The sequence below is a fragment of the Barbus barbus genome (assembly GCF_936440315.1).
Source record: "Barbus barbus genome assembly, chromosome: 49".
NCBI classification, from domain to species: Eukaryota; Metazoa; Chordata; class Actinopteri; order Cypriniformes; family Cyprinidae; genus Barbus; species Barbus barbus.
The window spans coordinates 9983055-10002418 of NC_136727.1; the positions used below are offsets into that span (position 1 = coordinate 9983055).

General features: G+C 30.4%; 2 protein-coding genes across 5 annotated transcripts in view; both read left to right on the forward strand.

The window, feature by feature from the left end:
• Positions 1–9421: 9421 nt before the first annotated feature.
• On the forward strand, positions 9422–12617 carry LOC306867268 (protein FAM163A-like; the record flags this gene model as incomplete). The annotated part of the gene is made up of 2 exons (XM_079412869.1): positions 9422–9514; positions 12294–12617. 2 exons carry the CDS (start codon positions 9422–9424, stop codon positions 12615–12617), a joined length of 417 nt encoding a protein of 138 aa, XP_079268995.1.
• A 3311-nt stretch (positions 12618–15928) lies between these two features.
• LOC306867823 (rab GTPase-activating protein 1-like) overlaps positions 15929–19364 on the forward strand; it is a 104868-nt gene continuing 101432 nt past the window's right edge. For all 4 annotated transcript variants that reach the window (XR_013784064.1, XM_079413717.1, XM_079413718.1 and 1 more), the window contains exon 1: positions 15929–16036. The gene's annotated coding sequence lies outside the window, so the exon portion shown is untranslated. The remainder of the gene's footprint in view (positions 16037–19364) is intronic.

A 19364-nucleotide genomic window follows, 5' to 3' on the forward strand; every position in this document is an offset into this window, starting at 1 on the left:
TTTATTAAATGACTAAAACAGAAAAACTATTAAATTATTAATGTTCCAGTGTTCCTTTTTGATGGATATTTTGATTTGAGTATTGAGTAGACAATTTGTTATTTAACTTAAATTATTATTATTATTATTACTATTGTTTATTAATTAATTTTAATTCTGTATAATTTTACTAGACTGCACACTTATTGTGTAAAATCTTACAGCAAAAAATAATTTAATACAATTAAGTAAATAAATAAATTACAAAAAATTGAGGGGGTTATATTCCATTCTCTGAGTTACATGTGTCGTAACAAGATATCAGTTCTTCTAAAGGTCATTGTTCTGGCATCAAACACTGTGAGTTGGTTTCTGTGCCCCAGAGGCTGGAAATTGTTTAATGCAGTGAGCTGCTTCCCAGCCCTCTGTAGTCCAGATGAATTAAAGCCTGTTCAGAATAGAGCCAACAACTAATATGAGCCAGAGATAATACCACCTAATAACTACATTTAAGATATTTTAGGACAGTATTGTCTGTAAAATGGACTATATTCTTTGGAATACATTTGAAACGCTGCTGCTTTTTTTGGTTGGTTAGTTTGTTTTTCAGTGAGTTAGTGATTTTATTGGTTTGTAGAATGCCATTTTCTTCTCCTTTTTTATTTTCTTTTTTTTTTAGTACTTATTATTATTATTATTGTAAAATAATTATGTATTAAATTATAAATATTTTTTGAATGAATTCTAATAATTAGTAATTATATAAATATAACTATAATACATGAATCAATTATTATTATTTTATATTATTATTATTTGTATTATTATTTGTATATTACATTAATATAAAGACTATAAATTGTATTAAATAATATTATTGACTAGATCCAAATTCTGCAGTTTTGTAGATTGGTTCAGTTTTATAATTCTTTTCTATTTGAAAGTATTATTAATTTTTATTTCTATATATATATATATATATAGAGAGAGAGAGAGAGAGAGAGAGAGAGAGAGAGAGAGATACTGTAGATAGATTATTATTAATAGTTAATCATTTGAATAATTGTAATAATGTTTTATTAATGTATAATAATAAGGATTTATGAAATCTAAATATAAATTACTTTGATTAAAATGTTCAATTAATATATTGTTATTTTTATATGATTATTTCTATTATATATATTAATATATAGTCTTTTATTAGTAAATAATGTTATCAAATAGATCATTAAAACAATTGTAATAGTAAATAATAATAATTATTATTCATTCAAATGAACAAATTGTAATAATGATTAATTATTGAAATATAAATGAGTCATGAATCAAGTATTAGCCTATTATTTTTATATTATTAGTATTATATCATTTTATTATTATTATTATTATTATTATTACTAAGTACTGTTATCAAATAGATCAAGTTCTGAATATGAATAATTAATATACAAATAAATAATTTTATTGATGTTGTTTTTCTGAAGTATTTTTCCTACAGGGTGTCTTTTAGGATAATACCACACAAACATGGTTTTGATACAATACTTTTTTTTTAATTAAAAATATTAAATATAAAAAAAAATATTTTTCCCTTATTTATATTTAGCACAACATCAACATTTAAATACATAAATATACACACAACCTGTGACAACTTGCCTCAGTGTGACATTTAAAAAATGCATTTGTCTTCATTACATAGTTGATATAAGAAAGATGAAAAACACTTTTTCACACCTACATGCATTTTATTACGGTGACTTCTGGTTTGTTGGTGTGTGAAATGAAATCCACTTCTAAAGAGCACAGTTCCTTATAAAAGGCTGAATAAGAGGTCAGTAGTTTGAAGCTGTCTGATATTGGAGCTGCTCTCTAATTCAGTTGGGATTGACCTTGGAATGGGACTCGCATTTGAAACCCCTATAAATCCTGCACCCATGCCCCCTCAGGCTACAAGCAGAGGCATGATGGGATTGTGGAGGATGTATAGGCTCATATGTGTTCAGACTTTTGAACACGGCTCTGAGAGGAAGAACAGAATACATTATAGCTCACTGTTGAATTAAAAACGCATTTGAACATGCCACTACATGCAGAACCGAGCAGATGCAAAAGATGATCCAGATGCGTTTATCATAGACCACTGAGTTTTAGTTCTCTAACACTGTTTCCATGTACACACAGTATGTTGCACATAATAAACACATGTGCATTTGCAGAGGTGCACAGCCAGGAAATGATGGTAACAGAGTTAGAATATTTAATTACATTCCTTCTTTTAGTCTGCGAATCGCATTTAGTTCCTTCAGCATGTCTGGATACTGAACTGATAGATCCATAGTCATAAAACAAAAGAAGATTGGAGGAAAAAAACAGAGATTCATTGGATTTAGATTATCTTTACTGTATTTGAAACCAGTGTTATTTTAGTATTATGTACTACTTTATTATTCTATAGTTTTTATGATTATTTTGAATAAGCTTTTATATATATTTTTTTTTCAGTTTTAATTTTAGTTTATGCGTAAAAATTAATTGAAAAGTTAATTGAAAATAAAATAAATTGTATGTACAGTTGTGCTATAGATGATAGAATAGGAATAGAATGAGATGCAGGGATGTACTAGGATGGAGGTGGTAACAAATTAATATAAGGTTTACTTCCAGTTAGTCATTTTAGTACTTCAGCTTAAATTTACGGCAACATTTCTAATTTTATTTTACTTAGTTTTTCATGTAATATTTATATATTTAATTTTTTGTGTTATTTATATACTATTGCATTATTTTATAGTTTTTATTTGTATTGTAAATAAGAATTTATTTTTTCAGTTTTCATTTTAATTTTAGTTTAATTTTTAATCATTTAATTTTATGTTTTTTATTTGTATTAATTTATTTTTAAATACTGCTATTTACATTTATGTATTTTTATTTCAGTTTTAGTTAAGTATTTTTTTATTATTAATTTCCACTTACTTATTTTGTTGTGTTTTTCTCATCATTTTTATGAATTAAATTTTAATAGTTGTCACACTGCTCGGGAAGCAAGCAGTCGAGGAGTGCAATAAAAACCTTCCTTTTATCGAAGCAAGCACGGGTGTAGAGACAAACAATACCAGACATGGGAGACAGGGAGACACAGGGCTTAAGAACACTAGGAAATCAAACGAGGAAGAACAGAAACAGGTGAGGAGTAATTAAACACAGGCGGAGACTAATTAACTAATAATGACACCAAACGAGGACAGGAACAGGAAGACTAATAAGGGCATGAGGAAACAAGAGGGAGGAAAAACACAGGACACATGGGACACAAGTATTTAGATTTTTTTTTTTTTAATTCAGTTTTTATTTATTTACAGTTAGTCATTTTAATGCTTCAACTTAGGCTTATTTCAGTTAGTTGCCAAGACAACATTTCAAATTTTTGTTAAATTTTTTTTGTATTTTTATTTTTTAGTATAATTGATATACTATTTTATTGTACTATAGTTTTTTATTTATATTGTAACTAATTATTTATTTTTATATTTTCGTTTTCATTTTAGTTTAATTTTAATCATTTAATTGTATGCATTTTTTTATTTGAATTAATGTATTTTTTAAAATACTACTATTTAGACTTTCTATATTTTAATTTCACTTTTAGTTTATTTATTTCCACTTTCACTTATTTCTAGTGCTGTCAAACGATTAATCGCGATTAATCGCATCCAATTAAACGTTTTTGTTGACAATATATGTGTAATGTGTATATTTATTATGTATATATAAATACACACATGCATGTATATATTTAAGAAAAATGTTACGTTTATATATTAAATATATTTAAATATGATTTAATTTATATGAATATAAATATATACACGTAAATACATGTAATATTTTCAAAATATATACTGTATGTGTGTGTATTTATATACACAATAAATATACACAGTACACACACACATATATTATGTAAACAAAAACTTTCATTTTGAATGTGATTAGTGATTAATCGTTTGACAGCACTACTTATTTACCATTTTCTTCCAGTTATTTTCAGCTTTCATTTTTAATTTTGTTGTGTTTTTTTTTCTTCCATTATTTCAGCAATTAAATTTCAGTTTTTTAATACTACTATTTTTTTATTTATTTCAGTTTTAGTTAAGTTTTAGTTGTTATTAATTTTAATTGAATTCATAGTTATTTCATTTTAGGTGTTTTTTCTCATTATTTTTAGGAATAAAATTTTAGGTTTTTTTTAATACTACTATTTTTAATTTTTTTTTCAGTTTTAATTAAGTTTCAGTTTTTATTTATTTCCAGTTAGTAATTTTAGTGCTTCGGCTTATTTCAGTTAGTTAGCAAGACAATATTTATCATTTTTGTTTAGTTTGTTTTCCATCTAATGTTTTTTATTTTATTTCATTGTCAATTGTGATGGCTTTCAAAGTATTTGGGGAAATGTGTCGCCCTGAAGCGAAAATCCCAATCGCTTGGATTCCTATTGAAATGACTGGATTTCACTTATAAAATTTCCCATAGCAGTGGCATTGTAACATATACTGACAGAACACGGAGGTAAGTGAATAACAGATGAGTATTTATTTAACAGGAGAGCTCTGGAGAAGTGACGAGAGACTCTGTGTGAGTAAGCCTACTCAGAGAAGTTCTGGAGGATGAATTCAGGGAATAACGAAACCTTCTTTGCCTCACAGGAACTCGTGGAGATGGAGACCAGTATGACAGGGAGCACACACCTCAGCGGGTGATTGGAGCTGGAGATGGAGGACACAACTGGAGAGAGAGATAGCAGGTAAGTACCACAGGTAAGTAACCTTAGATAGTTCAGGGTAATGATACTGAGGGTAGAATCCACTTCGTATTTACAAGATCGGACAAAGACTGCTGCTGAGGTGTGCGCTTTAGTACCAGACTCGATTAGTGTGAAGATGAGGGACAGGTGCTGGTGATCAGTATTCAGGAGAGGGAGTGCGCTGTGATTGGTTGGGAAGCGAGCCTGACCGATTCGTAACAGTACCCCCCTCTCCACGGCCCGCTCCTGAGGGCCGACCCCGGTGTCATGGTGGTCTACCCCACCCCCGGGGTGCTGGACGGTTAGGGTGTGCTGTATAGAACTCTTTGAGTAGTGCTGGATGACACGTGGAATGTGGCGTGAATCTTATATTGTGGAGGTAACTGGAGTTTGTAAGTGACGGGATTTATTTGTTCCAGGATGGTGAAGGGGCCAACAAATCTGGGACGGAGTTTCCGGCAGGGCAGGCGCAGTCTGATGTCTCGGGTAGACAGCCATACCTTTTGTCCCGGCTGATATATGGGTGTAGCTGATCTTCGGACGTTTGCCGTCATCCACTGCCTGCGCACTGCCTGCTGCAGCTGATGGTGGGCTGCGTCCCAGACTCTCGCTCTCTCGGAAGCAGTAATCGACCGTGGGGACATCTGATGGTTCCCCCGACCAAGGGAATAGAGGAGGCTGGAAACTGAGCATCCACTGGAAGGGAGTGAGTCCAGTGGAGGCCTGTCGTAGAGAATTCTGGGCATACTCAGCCCAGCCTAGGAACCGGTTCAAAGAGTCCTGGTGGCCATGGCAGAAGGTTCTCAGGAAGCGCCCTACCTCCTGGATTTTGCACTCGGCTTGGCCATTTGACTGCGGGTGATAGCCCGAGGAAAGGCTTATGGTCACACCTAGGAGCGAAAAGAAGGCATTCCAACCCCTTGAAATAAACTGTGGACCTCTGTCTGACACAATGTCTTCTGGGATGCCATAATATGGGAAGACTCTGTTAAATATAAGTTCTGCTGTCTGGAGTGCTGTGGGAAGGCCTGTGAGGGGAACAAAATGATCCCCTCTGTCTCCTCCTGTACTTCCTCAGGTGCATAGATACTGGACAGAGCATCGGCTTTTACATTTCGTGGGCCTGTGCGATAGGAAATTTTGAATTGGAACCGGGTGAAAAACAAAGCCCATCTTGCCTGACGTGGATTGAGCCGCTTTGCATCACGGAGATATTGTAAGTTCTTATGGTCAGTATGGACCAGAAAGGGATGTGCAGCTCCCTCCAACCAGTGCCTCCATTCCTCTAGAGCTAGTTTGATAGCTAGAAGTTCTCGGTTGCCGATGTCGTAATTTCTTTCCGCCGGGCTGAGTTTCCGGGAGAACCAGACTTGATTAGTGTGATGATGAGGGAGAGGTGCTGGTGATCAGTATTCAGGAGAGGGAGTGCGCTGTGAGCCTGACCGATTCGTAACAGGTATATGTGAGCAGCAGATGGTTATATCTAAAAAGTTTCTTGAAAATCACTGACAAGAAATACCTATCCACATGTTTGTGATATTATATTTATTTGATATTTAATTTGCTGTTTAATCTTTTAAAATGGTGAGTGCTTTCCAAAAACTCTATTACAGGCAGCCAGCTGAGAAGAAACACCAGCTGAAAAATATGAGATTGGACCGTTTCTTGAAAAGAGAAGCAGCCCAGGTTACAAAGTTACAACCCAGTCAGCTTTGAAAAACCCTGCTGAGACACAAAAAAATTGAGAGGGCAGACATATAGACAGTGAATATTTATAAAAGTTTGGAAACTTAGTTGTTGAGTTGAGTTTGAGTTTGTTGTCCTTGACAGCTTGTGGTCACAGATCTTCTTTTATTATATGGAAAAGAGCAGCATGAACATTCTTCAAAATATCTCCTTTTGTCCTCCACAGAAGAAGGAAAGTGAGACAGGTTTGGAACAACATGAAGGTTAATAATGATGAACAGAACTGAATTTTTGAGTGAACTTGTACATGTACATTTAGGAGAAAGTTCAAGTTTCTCTTTTGGCTTTAACTGAACTAACTAGTCATTATCATTCTCAAGACATACCTAAAATATACAGAGCGTAAAATAAAATCCTAGTTTCTATTGAATATGCCGGGATGTGATCACATGACTGTGATGGCATCTTACAAAAGAACAGACAGGAGAACAAACAACAAAGAATAGAAAGGATTGGGAAGGATGACTGAAAGAGATTTAGACAGGAACTGAATATGGAAATTATTATGCATAAATACCATATACTATATACAGGCCATTAATTTCTTCATAAAAAAAAAAAAAAATCCAATATTGATAAGGTCACTTAAAATGTATTAAGACTCCATTATTTTATCAAAAAAAAATATTTTAGATTTTATTTAAATCTAATTTTTAGTAAAAAGCATTAAACTCTCATTATTTTATTTAATAATTTTAATATTAATTTTAAATTAGATTTAAATCCATGTTTTTAGCAAAAACATTTTCTTTTTCTGCGATTAAATAACATTGCAGGATTTATTTATGTATTTATGTTAAAGATGTAGGTGTTATTTTGTGTTTTGTTTTATTTTAAGATAATTGATTTTAAAAATAGTTTTTACTTTTATTATTAATTTGTTGTTTGTTATGGTTTTAGTCTACATTCATTCATTTTATCCTAATCAGCTTACTTAAAATTACTGTATTTTGATATATCTGAATTTTAACCATTTAAAAAAAGATATATTTTCATTTATAATAGTTTTTTTTTTTTTAAATAGTCATTTTAGATTTTTAAAATCAGATTTTTAGTAAAACCACCTTTATTTGTCCATTAAAAACATTGGATTGTATATTATTGGAGCAGATCAAGTTGAGCGCATTGCATTCTGGGACACAGCACCACATTCTCGCATCTCTAAGCGTAATGCTGGAGAAAATTCATATGCAGGCACTTCTCTCTCAATATTAAAAATGTATACTCATCCCTATAAAAAAAATCATATTATCTTTCATATTTCAGATTACTAATATCAAAAATTGCACAAACGGCAGTTTTTCTGCCATTTTTTACATTCATCTATGACTTTTCCAGATTAATTGCACTATTAAACTGTCAAGCTACATTTCATTTGAAGCACTTTATAGATTCCTGAAAAAATGCACAGAAGGCAGCGTATAATAATTCATAAAGTGCTCATTAATAGTTTAGTGGCTCAGAATACATCAGCTGGGTTTGTTCTTCTGTTGTTGCTGTATCCCGTGTAGCTCCGGTTTGTTCATGCGGTGTGTGAGAGAGGAATTGCTAAAAGATGCAGACCACATGTTAGTCTTCCAGGCTTGGAGGCAGTGAAATACTTTTTTATTGGAAAGATCTTTTATTTATTCATTTAGCAGGTGCTTTTGTCCAAAGTGGTTTATAAATAAAGGATATTAAAAGCAATTCATAGAAAGGAGGCGACAGCAAAGTTACATAATTGGCAAAAAAAACTACAAGTGAGAGAATGGGGATATGCAGGGAAAAATAAATGGTGGTGAAAAAATAATGGTGGTTCTTTTTAAGTTAAACAATCAAAAAGTAGAGAAATTTTGTAAATGCACTAGATGTTTTTTAATTAAATTTTTTTTTTGATAGAATTTTTCGGAAAAAATTTGTAATATTTCTGACGATTTTATTGTTTCTTATGGTTTATGTCTATATTTATTCATTTAGAATCTTAAATTAAATTGCTGTATTTTGGATTATTGTATGTTGAATGTATTTGTGCTATTTCTTTTATAAATATGAATATTAAAATATTATTTATACAGTTCATTTTATTTATAATGATAACAATAGTGAAGGTGTAGTAGGGTGTAGATTTTTTATTTAATTAAATATATTATTTTTTATAATTTTGTTTTTATAGATTTGAATGGTTTTTGTTATTATTTATACACTTTTACGACGACATAAAACAGTAGGATTTTAATTTATATTTGGTTGATGGAGATTTATTTATTTATGCTTTATTTTGACAGAATGGCTTTTAGAAAAGACTTTTAGTTTGTGTTATTTATTGTTAGTATTATTGTAAAATAGGTTATTTAATTATTTTTTATTCTGATTCTTGATAGATGTGATGGTTTACAACAGCAGTGAAATAGTTCTATATTTAGTATTTTGTAAGAAATATTTTATATTCTAAATTTTTTTTATATTTTATGCTATTATAGTATATATTTTATTTTAGTTTGATAAATTTGACTAAATTTGGTGATTATGTGACCTTAAATGGAAAGATTAGTACTACTATGATTAACCAGCAAACTAAGTTCAGATGTAATATTCCACACAGTCTCTCTCTCTCTCTCTCTCTTTATTTCTCTCCTCAGACAGCATGATTGCAGTTCATCAGTGCGGCTCAGATCTGCGGCGCTGGTCAAACTCAATCAGAGACACTTGCTCTGAATCAAACTGTCTCGAGCCACTTCATGTGTTGGATCTAAGGATGATTTTTGTGGTTTTGCAGCGCCATCTTGCGGATATTGTGACACCGCACTCAAAATAATGGCACTTACAGTGGTCGTTTGGCATGTGCGTCTGACGCTCAGTGTGTGTGTGTGTGTGTTCGCGTCTAGAGTTTGATGGAGATCCGGTCGGATGACAGCAGGAACTGTGGTTATAACCGGAGGAATTCTCGCCACGGTGATTCTCCTGTGTATCATTGCCGTGCTCTGTTACTGTCGACTTCAGGTGAGAGCCTCACGGAGATTTTCCTCAGTGCATTGAATTTTGTGAGTAAATTGTTTTATCAGAAAACAAAAAAATATAAAAATAAAAATTATAGATATTTTAATTTTTTTTAATATATTTTTTTCAATCCAAATCAATCAAAAGCAAAACTATGAAAAATATTTTTTTTTCAAATCTATCAAAAAACAAATAAATAAAATAATAATAATAGCATAATATTAAATAAAAAAAAATGTACACCCTACTTTTTCACTATTGTCATTATTACATATATATATATATATATATAAAAAAAATTATAGATATTTTATATTTTATTTTATAGATTTTTTTTATAATAATGACAATAGTGAAAAAGAAGGGTATACATATTTTTTTATTTAATATTATGTTGTTATTATTATTTATTTGTTTTTTGATAGATTTGAAAAATTTTGTGTTTTTTTTATATTTTAAAAGTTTTCGTTTTTGATAGATTTGGATGAATTATTTTATAAAAAATTGAATCAACATGCAGAGTTTTTATTTTATTTATAAACTTTTATTTGATTTATAATAGCAGCAATGTGTCACAAATTCAGCCTCTGTGGCTCCCTCCGATCACCACCAGAGGGAACCCTCAGTCGGACTTCATTTCCCATCACACCCCGTACCTGAGACTGATTACCTGCACAGGTGTTCCCCATTGACTGGTCTATTTAATCTGCTCCACCCTTGCTTTCAGTGCGAAGTCTTGTTCTTGCCACGCAGACATTTCTGAGCCTTTATCCCGTGTTTGATTTCCTGTTGCCGTCTTGGACCGTTTACCCGTTTCTGGAAGAACTCTGCCTGCCTTGCTGATCTGTTCTGTTATCTGTCTGCCGCCTGCCCAGATCTCTAGCCTGAACTCTGTTTATGATTCTGTCCTGCCTACGTGGTGTCTGACGCCTGAGATTGATTTATGCTAGTATGACCATTCTTGTGAATTAATAAAGCTGCACATGGATCTTAAAGACACTGCCTCTGCGTTACAGTATGAATGTAGATTTTACATTTATTTAAATATTAATATATATTATATAAATATTTGTTTTATAGATTAGAATTTTTTTTATTTATTTATACAGTTTATTAGTTTTATTTTATTTATAATGGTAGCAATAGTGAAACAGTAGGGAATTATATTATTTCAAAATTAATTTTAGTTTTTATTGATTGAATGATTTTTATTTTATTTATATACTTTGTTTTATTTTATGTATAATGGTATCAATAGTGAAACAGTAGGGTGTAGATTTTTTTATTTAATTTAATATATTTTAAATTAGTTTTTGTTTTTATAGATTTTAATTATTTATTTTATTTATATGCTTTAATTATATTTTTAGTGTGCTATTTAGTGCTATGTAATGATAACAGTAGGATGCAGATTTTTTAAATGTAATTAAATTTAATATTATTTTTTATTATTTATTTTATTTTTATTTATAAACTTTATTACTTTCAGTTTATTTATAATGAAAACAATAGTGCAACAGTAGGATATATACAGGTGCTGGTCATAAAATTAGAATATCATGAAAAAGTTGATTTATTTCAGTAATATCATTCAAAAAGTGAAACTTGTATATTAGATTCATTCTTTACACACAGACTGATATTTCAAATGTTTATTTCCTTTAATTTTGATGATTATAACTGACAACTAATGAAAGTCCCAAATTCAGTATCTGAATTTGCTTTTTTTTGTTTTTTTGAGTTTAGGATGAAGTCAAGTACTGCCGAAAGAGATGAGTTTTCAGTTGTTGCTTGAAGATTGACAGGGATCCAGCATTTCGGATAGGGGTGGGAAGATTATTCCACCAGCCAGGAATGGTGAACGAGAATGTTCTGGAGAGTGATTTTGAGCCTCTCTGTGATGGTACCACAAGGCGTCGCTCACTAGCAGATCTCAGACTTCTGGAGGGGATGTAGGTTCGTAATAGTGAGTGGAAGTAGGAGGGTGCTGAGCCTGTGGTAGTTCTGTACGCAAGCATCAGTGTCTTGAACTTGATGCGAGCTGCCACTGGTAGCCAGTGCAAGGAGATGAAGAGAGGTGTAACATGCGCTCTTTTGGGCTCGTTGAAGATCAGTTGTGCTGCTGCATTCTGAATCATTTGTAGAGGTTTGATTGTGTTTGATAGCAGACCAGCCAGAAGTGCATTGCAGTAGTCCAGCCTAGAAATGACAAGGTAACAACAGTTACAATTGTAGTAGGAAGTAGTTATTTTTAATTTAATTTAATTTTTTAATAAAATTTTTGAACGTTTTATTATTATTATTTTTAATTATTATTATTATTAATTATTATTTTAGCCAGAGCACAATGGCACTATGTTTCTGCGCACTGCCACGAGGCTATCAGTGCCAACAATTTAATTAAATTTTATATTGTTTCTTTATGTTTTGATAGATTTAAATTAATTCAGTGAATTAATTGTTTCATTTATAATTTTGTTTAAAAAAATATATGTTATTATAAAAATTTTTATAATTTTTTTTATTATTTATTTATATTTAATAAATTATATATTTCTCTGGTTTTGGTGACCTTGGATGGAAAAGATAGTACTCCTGTTATTAAACAACTGGTATTAAACAACAACATCAATAATAATAATAATTATTATTACTATAATAATTATATTTAATTTTAAATAATAATGATTATTATTTATTCATTCATTTATTCATTCCTCCACTGATGTCCTATGACATTCCTATCTCTCTTACTGACTGACTGGCCTTGTTTTTCTCCTAGTATTATTGCTGTAAGAAGAATGGATCCGATCCAGATGCTGTTTGTCCACAACCCCAGTTTGCCTGCAACGCATGCAGCACATCCAGGTTGGACGGGGCCGCTTCCACCCCGCTCTCCCTGTCACCGGAGTTCACGCCCCCGCAGAGCTTGTGCCCCACCTGCTCCCCATACATCAGCACCGCAGGCGAAACACGGAACGGGGCCGAACGAATCGCTTACATGCCGTCCCACTACGACAGCCCGGCCCTGTCTCTCACCCTTCCCTCTCTGCACAGCCGGCCGGACCTCTACTCCAACACACGTGCCATAAGCACTGATGTCTGATCAGTGACGTCCTCCGAAAACACCCTTACTGTGAATAAAACAGAGCGAATGGGGACCAAAGGACAGCCAGTACTCAGTTTTTACATTTTATTTCTCTAGCAGTAAACTGAAATTAATAATCCTATATAATGTTTTATAGAAACTGACACAAATTTGTTCTTCCTGAATTTATTTGACTCTAATTAACAGTGAAAAATTTTATTAATCTGTATTTTGTCTTGTTTGTAAATCTAAGCATATTCAAAACAAGGTAAACACTTGTTTTTCATCTTGAATTAGTTTTTTAAGTTTAATATTTTTCCCCTTATTTTAGTAGACTTCACTGAACTAAAAGTTAGATTTGTGGTAAAACAAGAAAAAAACTGCCATTTTCAAAAACAGTGGACAACAATAACAATGAAATAAACAACAAAAAACAAATAAACATTTATTTAAATAACAAATAATAATAAATAATAAATTAAATAGTAATAATTAAGTATGCTCTGAAGATAGGCTCACACTGTTTTGAAAGAGGTTTAAATGTGTTTTATGGAAAACAAGGGCTAAAACAAGAAAAAAACAGTCTGCTGGTTTTCAAAAACAACTAATAAAAAAATTATAATAATATAGAACAAAAACAATAATAAAATAAAAACAAACATTAAATAAACAAAACAAATATTCTTTGAAGTTTTAACATCTTATGCTACCTTAAAAGGTTGTGAGTGTTTTTACTGAAAAACAAGACAAAAATACTGATTGTGAAGAAGTTTTTGCATTGGAGGGTAAGGGCTCCTAGTTTTCTAAGCGGCCTTCAAAAACTGTCTGGGCCCTTCTGATATTTTAACATGTGGGCTTCCTGTAATGGGCTAATGTATGAGGGCTATACACAGAACATTTTGTTATTGTGCCACAATAAGACATTTTATTTTATTTTATTTTATTTTTAAAACAATGATTTTTTGCTTGGGCACTTGGTGGCGCTAGAGGTGCAAAAATGACACACTTAATCATTAACTGAAAGATTTTTTTTAGCCATTTCTATGCAAATTCAGTGTAATCAGTCATAACAAGGAGTGTCTGTTTAGTACATGGCGAGATGTTTGAAGTAAATATAGTGATGTTGCATGTAATAAAACTTTCTTTTTATAACATGCAAAAGTTTGAATATGTAAGTTATTATTCTGTCTGTTTGTTAACCTGGTTTCGCCAAACTTTTATCAGTCAAATAATGACTCATGTTTAGTCAAGGCTAATGTGTTCCTCCAGCCGACTTGTTTGAGTTATACATTTTTGATGCTTGATCATAATTATCTGTCAATGACAAGGATGTGATTATACTGTTACTTTACATGTGAAGAAAAACCTTTTTACTGTGTTTTCGTTAGATAGTTTAAACATGAGCAATGTTTTACAGATGAACCAGTGTGCAAATAAAGAAATAAATGACCATATTACTCTGTGCCATGCAAAGAAGCTAAATATTTATAATATAAAAAAATAATAATATAATAGTCCTTCGGTCTACCACTTCTTTATGAAATACCAAGAATTAAAAAATATATATATTTTAATTAGAATTTTACTTTAATTACATTTACTTTTTTGTGTTTACATTAAGTGTATTATATTTATAGTATTTGTATTTCATTTTATGTTATTTAATACATTTAAATTAAATATACAATAATTTTTTTTTTTGGTTATTTTTTTATTTTAACAAAAAATTAAAGATTTAATAGACTGATAAAAGCTTTGCTGTACCACTTATTTATAATATATTTTATATAACAGAGATTACAGGATTTTTTTTGATTTTAATCAGAATTGTCATCTTTTTTAATGATTTTTGTTGTATTTTTATTTCATATATTATATTTTATAAGTTATAAATTTCATTAAATGTACTGCAATAAATATTGAATTATATAAATGGATGAAATAATTAGTATTAATTATAAACTATTTTAGTGTAGTCTTTTTTTGTTTTGTTTTTTTGTTTAATTTAATTAAAATTTATTTTATGAATTATAAATTGAATTAAATTTACCCCAATTTTTTATTCATATTAATGAATTGATTGCTTAATTAATTTGTGTTAATATAAAATAATATAGCTTAACAGAAATATTTAGTAGACTTATAATAGTTGGGCTCTACCAATTCTTCATAAAAGACTTAATTATATTTATATTATATTATACAATTATTAGGGCTGTCAGTCGATTACATTTTTTAATCTAATTAATTACATGGGGTCGATTAATTAATCTAATTAACCACAAAATAAATTTGACTGAAATTACCCGCAAAAGATTATTTAAAGCTATTTTTGTGTTAGATGTTATTTGCATTTTTTTGGTTTTGATTGCTTCTATTGTCCTCATTTGTAAGTCACTTTGGATAAAAGCATCTGATAAATGACTAAATGTAAATGTGAAAGTATCAAGTAGACATTACAAATTGTAACTTTAGAAATAAATATTTTATCTGATTCAGCATAATATTTATTACACATAAACAATTAGGCTACAACATAAACTATGGAACATAAAATAAGATAATTTGAGAAACATCTCAGTATTTTTTGTTCATAAAATGAAAGTCATTAGTAACCAAAACAGCTTTGTTACCAACAGTCTTTAAAATACCTTTTGGTATAAAGGTTTGAAACGACATGAGGGTGAGTAAATTATGAAAAAATTTAATATTTTTGGATGAACTATCCCTTTTTTTTTTTTTTAATTGTTATTTTATATTATTGTTTAAAAAAAATTGTTATTTGAAAATAATAAATTATATATATTTTTATAAGAAACTAAATCTGCCAGCAGGTGGCGGTAAATGTCTTCATGAGTCATAAATGCATAACTGCATTTATGTAGTTGTTGCCCTGTATAATATTTGTCAACAGTCAACTGTATGAAATGTGAGATGGTGTACAGGTCTGGGGTCGGGTTAATTAACTGCATTAAATAATATAATATTTTAATTTATTTAATAATATATAATATTGTTAATATTTTAATTGCGTAATTTTTTCATAACTAAGTTAACGTGTTAAACTGACAGCCCTAAAAATGATAAATATACTTACAAATGTACGTTTAGTGTATTATTTTTTGAATTTTATTATATTTTATTTAAAAATATATAAATTCAATTAAATGCACTACGACAAAATACGTTTTGTTACGTAATATTATTACGTAATTTATATTAATACATTAAATAAAATTCTACATTTATGTTTGTCTTTCTAAATAAATAAATAAAGTAGTAGCCCAGTTAACCTACAGCAGGTTGCTGACTCGCGCGTTTGAAGCGGTGGGCGTGGCTCTCTCCAGCAGCGGCTGCGCCATGTGAATGCGGCGCGAGCGCTGATGAGGTTTGCGGATGTGTGCACGCGCGTCGCTCAGCTGACAGACTCACAGCAAGTAAGTTGGATATTTACCCTCTCAGGAAACTCACAATAAACACCAGAATGAAAGAAACGTCCACGTTGACACGACACACTCGTTCGGGTTTGTTATGTCTTCAGCGTGGGAGCGTTTAAAACCCTCCGAGGCTCGTAAGCGTTTATTTTAAAGTTAAAGTGGCAGAAAATGAGCTAATTGTTGATTAGCATGGGCTAGCTGGCTAACTGACTAGCTTCAGTTTAGTTAGGCTGCTTCTCGCTGACAGCACACGTTGTGTTTAGGATTTTAACTAGCTGTTATGATGGGGTTTGTGTGAAACGCATTAATAGTACGAAACGGTGTGTAGTCAGCCTTATTTTCTGTTGTTGAAGGCGTTTCCTGTCTGTTACTTTGAATCCCTGTTTAGTCAGCTGCTAATATTGTGACAGTTTTTGCAGCGTTTTTCGCACTTGCATTGTATTAGTTTTTAAATAGCTGGTCATAACAGCTGGTTAAACTGGGTTCATTTTGTTATACTGTTTGCTTACTGTGCGTATCTGTGTGACACTAAATTTCATAATACAAAATTAATTATTCATTAATATATATAGATAGATAGATAGATAGATAGATAGATAGATAGATAGATAGATAGATAAGGAACGGGTGTGCGTGTGATGTATGAACTATTGTGATTTACATAATGGGAAGGCACACTAGTTTGTTTGGCTAATGTTTAAAAGGGATCATGATGGTAAAATAAACATGTTAGTTTGTTTGAAACGTTCTGATCTGCTGGCCATGAACTCCTCATCTGGTTTTAAACGTTAAAGGCGTCTCTTCTCCAAAGCTCAAGAATAACGGAAAAATCTGTCCTGTAGTAACTTGTCTACAATTATTGAAAATGACTTTGTTACCACAACAATGAATAATTGCAGATGCATCAGCCGTTTGTTCCTGTTCTGGTTCATTTAGCCTATAATTGGTAATAGGCTAAATGTGTTTTTAAACGCTGTTAAAGTCATTTAAGCTACATAAATCCTAGTTAGAAATCGTAAGCAGAACCATTAAATTCCAGTATATTTTTTTTCAATGCCAATATTTATTTATGGGAATATAATTGATGTGATTTAGTGTTATAGTGATATTTTAGTGTGAATTAGTGTCCGTTAATGACATTTTGATCATATATAGGTCATATATATTTTATATATATATATATATATATATATTTGAAAAAAAATCTAAAAGGCAAAACCCTTATTCAATCCAAAGAAATGTTGATAATAATATTATTTTATTTTATTTTTTTATATAACATTATTAAATATTAATCAGGGCTGGACATTAAGCCTTGACATGTGCTCTTCCTTCGGACAAGTAAATCAGTCATTCACTTGCCCCGAATAAAAAATTTTCTTGTCCGGTCGGGACAAGCATTAATGTCGAGCCCTGTTAATGGTAAAAAATATTTAGGCTGCAATTAGCAAATAAATTCTAAAATAAATGTGTGTGTATGTATGTATATGTGTAGTTTATATTAATTATATTAGTTTTGCTTATTTGTAGTTTTGTTAAATTAAAAGAAAATAATATGTATTAATTATTTGGTATTTTGTGTTTGTTCCATTTTATTGTGCTTTATTGTATGATTTTATAGAATAAATTTGGCTGATATCATTTATCTATAATATTGTTTTGTTTCTACATTGAAACACTTAAAGCTATTAAGTAATGTGCATCTAAATGTAGTACATTACTATAGATTATTATCTAAACATTAGGTTAAAATGTATCAAATTTATAATATAATATAATGTGATGTATTCTCACATTACTGCACAGACTTGTACCTTATTACTTAATTATATAGTTCCTTTGTTTGTTCCAATTACTCTTGTTCCTTTTTTGCTGGGTGATTTCATTGGGCAGATTTTCTCATATTCCATCATGGCTGGCCCTGAACGAGAACTCAGACAGAGAGATAAATAACTCAGGAGTGCACTCATTAGATTAGACCATTTTGAACTTTAAACACTGTGTTGGATGTTTCTCAGTAGCTCAGTCTGGATGGCGTCATGTGATTTATGTTGTAATAACACAGCCCGTACTAATTCGGTATCTGTTTATTGTCTTTAAATTAGGGGTGTGAGTAATACAGAAAGTAGAGGATAAACAGTTGTTAGAAGAGCCTGTTTCTCCTGCTGCGGCCTTCAGTGTGTGTGTGTGTGTGTGTGTGTGTGTGAGAGAGAGAGAGAGAGGGAGAGTATTGTGGCTAATGCACACCCAGAAAAAGTACACTGCACCATTTTTATCTGTGGTTGAACATCTGAGACAGAGGCCAGGCTCAGCTTAACCCTCCCTGCTGCTTGGTGGTGTTTAGTACTGATCACTACAGCTAAAGGAACATGATGTGAATTAGGGCTGCACGATATATTGCATGCGATTCTCACGCGTATCTTGTCAGTAAAGCTGGTTCTGTGATTAGGAATAAATCTAATGTGAATTGTATTGTAAATTTTTATTTGAATGTAATTTTATTTTATTTATTCATGTATTTATTTATTTTTGTCTTTAATATTTTCATTAAATTTATCGAGTGGATAATTTATTCTAATATAATAAATATTTTTTGCTGAATTCTCTCCTGTCAGCAAACGCAGCACCATGATATAATTTTTTTTCATTAAAATGTATTATTAATCAATTTATTAATATAAAGTTATAGTAATTTTTTATGTCACTTTTGTTTTTTGAGTACACCATAGTTTATTAATTTTTTTCTTCAGCTTTATCTATTTTCATACATTAAGCTAAATTAAATTAAATAAGAAATATTGCCTTAGTAACTTGCTGAAAACATATATTTAAGATTTGTATAGTATATTATATTATTTTAGTTAACACTTATTTTATTTCAACTAAATATATATTTTTTATGGTTTTAGTTAGCTATAATGTTCTATATATAATATGCCATTATATTATTAAATTATAATGTAAATGGTTTAATTATTGTGCGTGTGTGTGTGTGTATACATATATACATATACCTATATATCTATACCTTTATCTTTAAAAAAAAAAAAAGAAAAAAAAGTAAATTGTAACTTTGTAAAAATGGATAAAAAAGAAGTAAAATGTAACTTAAAAAAAATGTATGCAATAAAGTTTTACAATTTTGAAACATTTAGGTTTAATAAATAAAAAATAATGAATTTGAAAATCTGGAATTAAAAAATAATTTAAATTTGAAATTAAACAAAGTGTTAGAATATACTTTGTAATGAAATATATATTTTAATAAAATATATTAGTGGTCTCAGACTTGTGGACCCCACTGCATTTTTGACAAATTTAATCATAA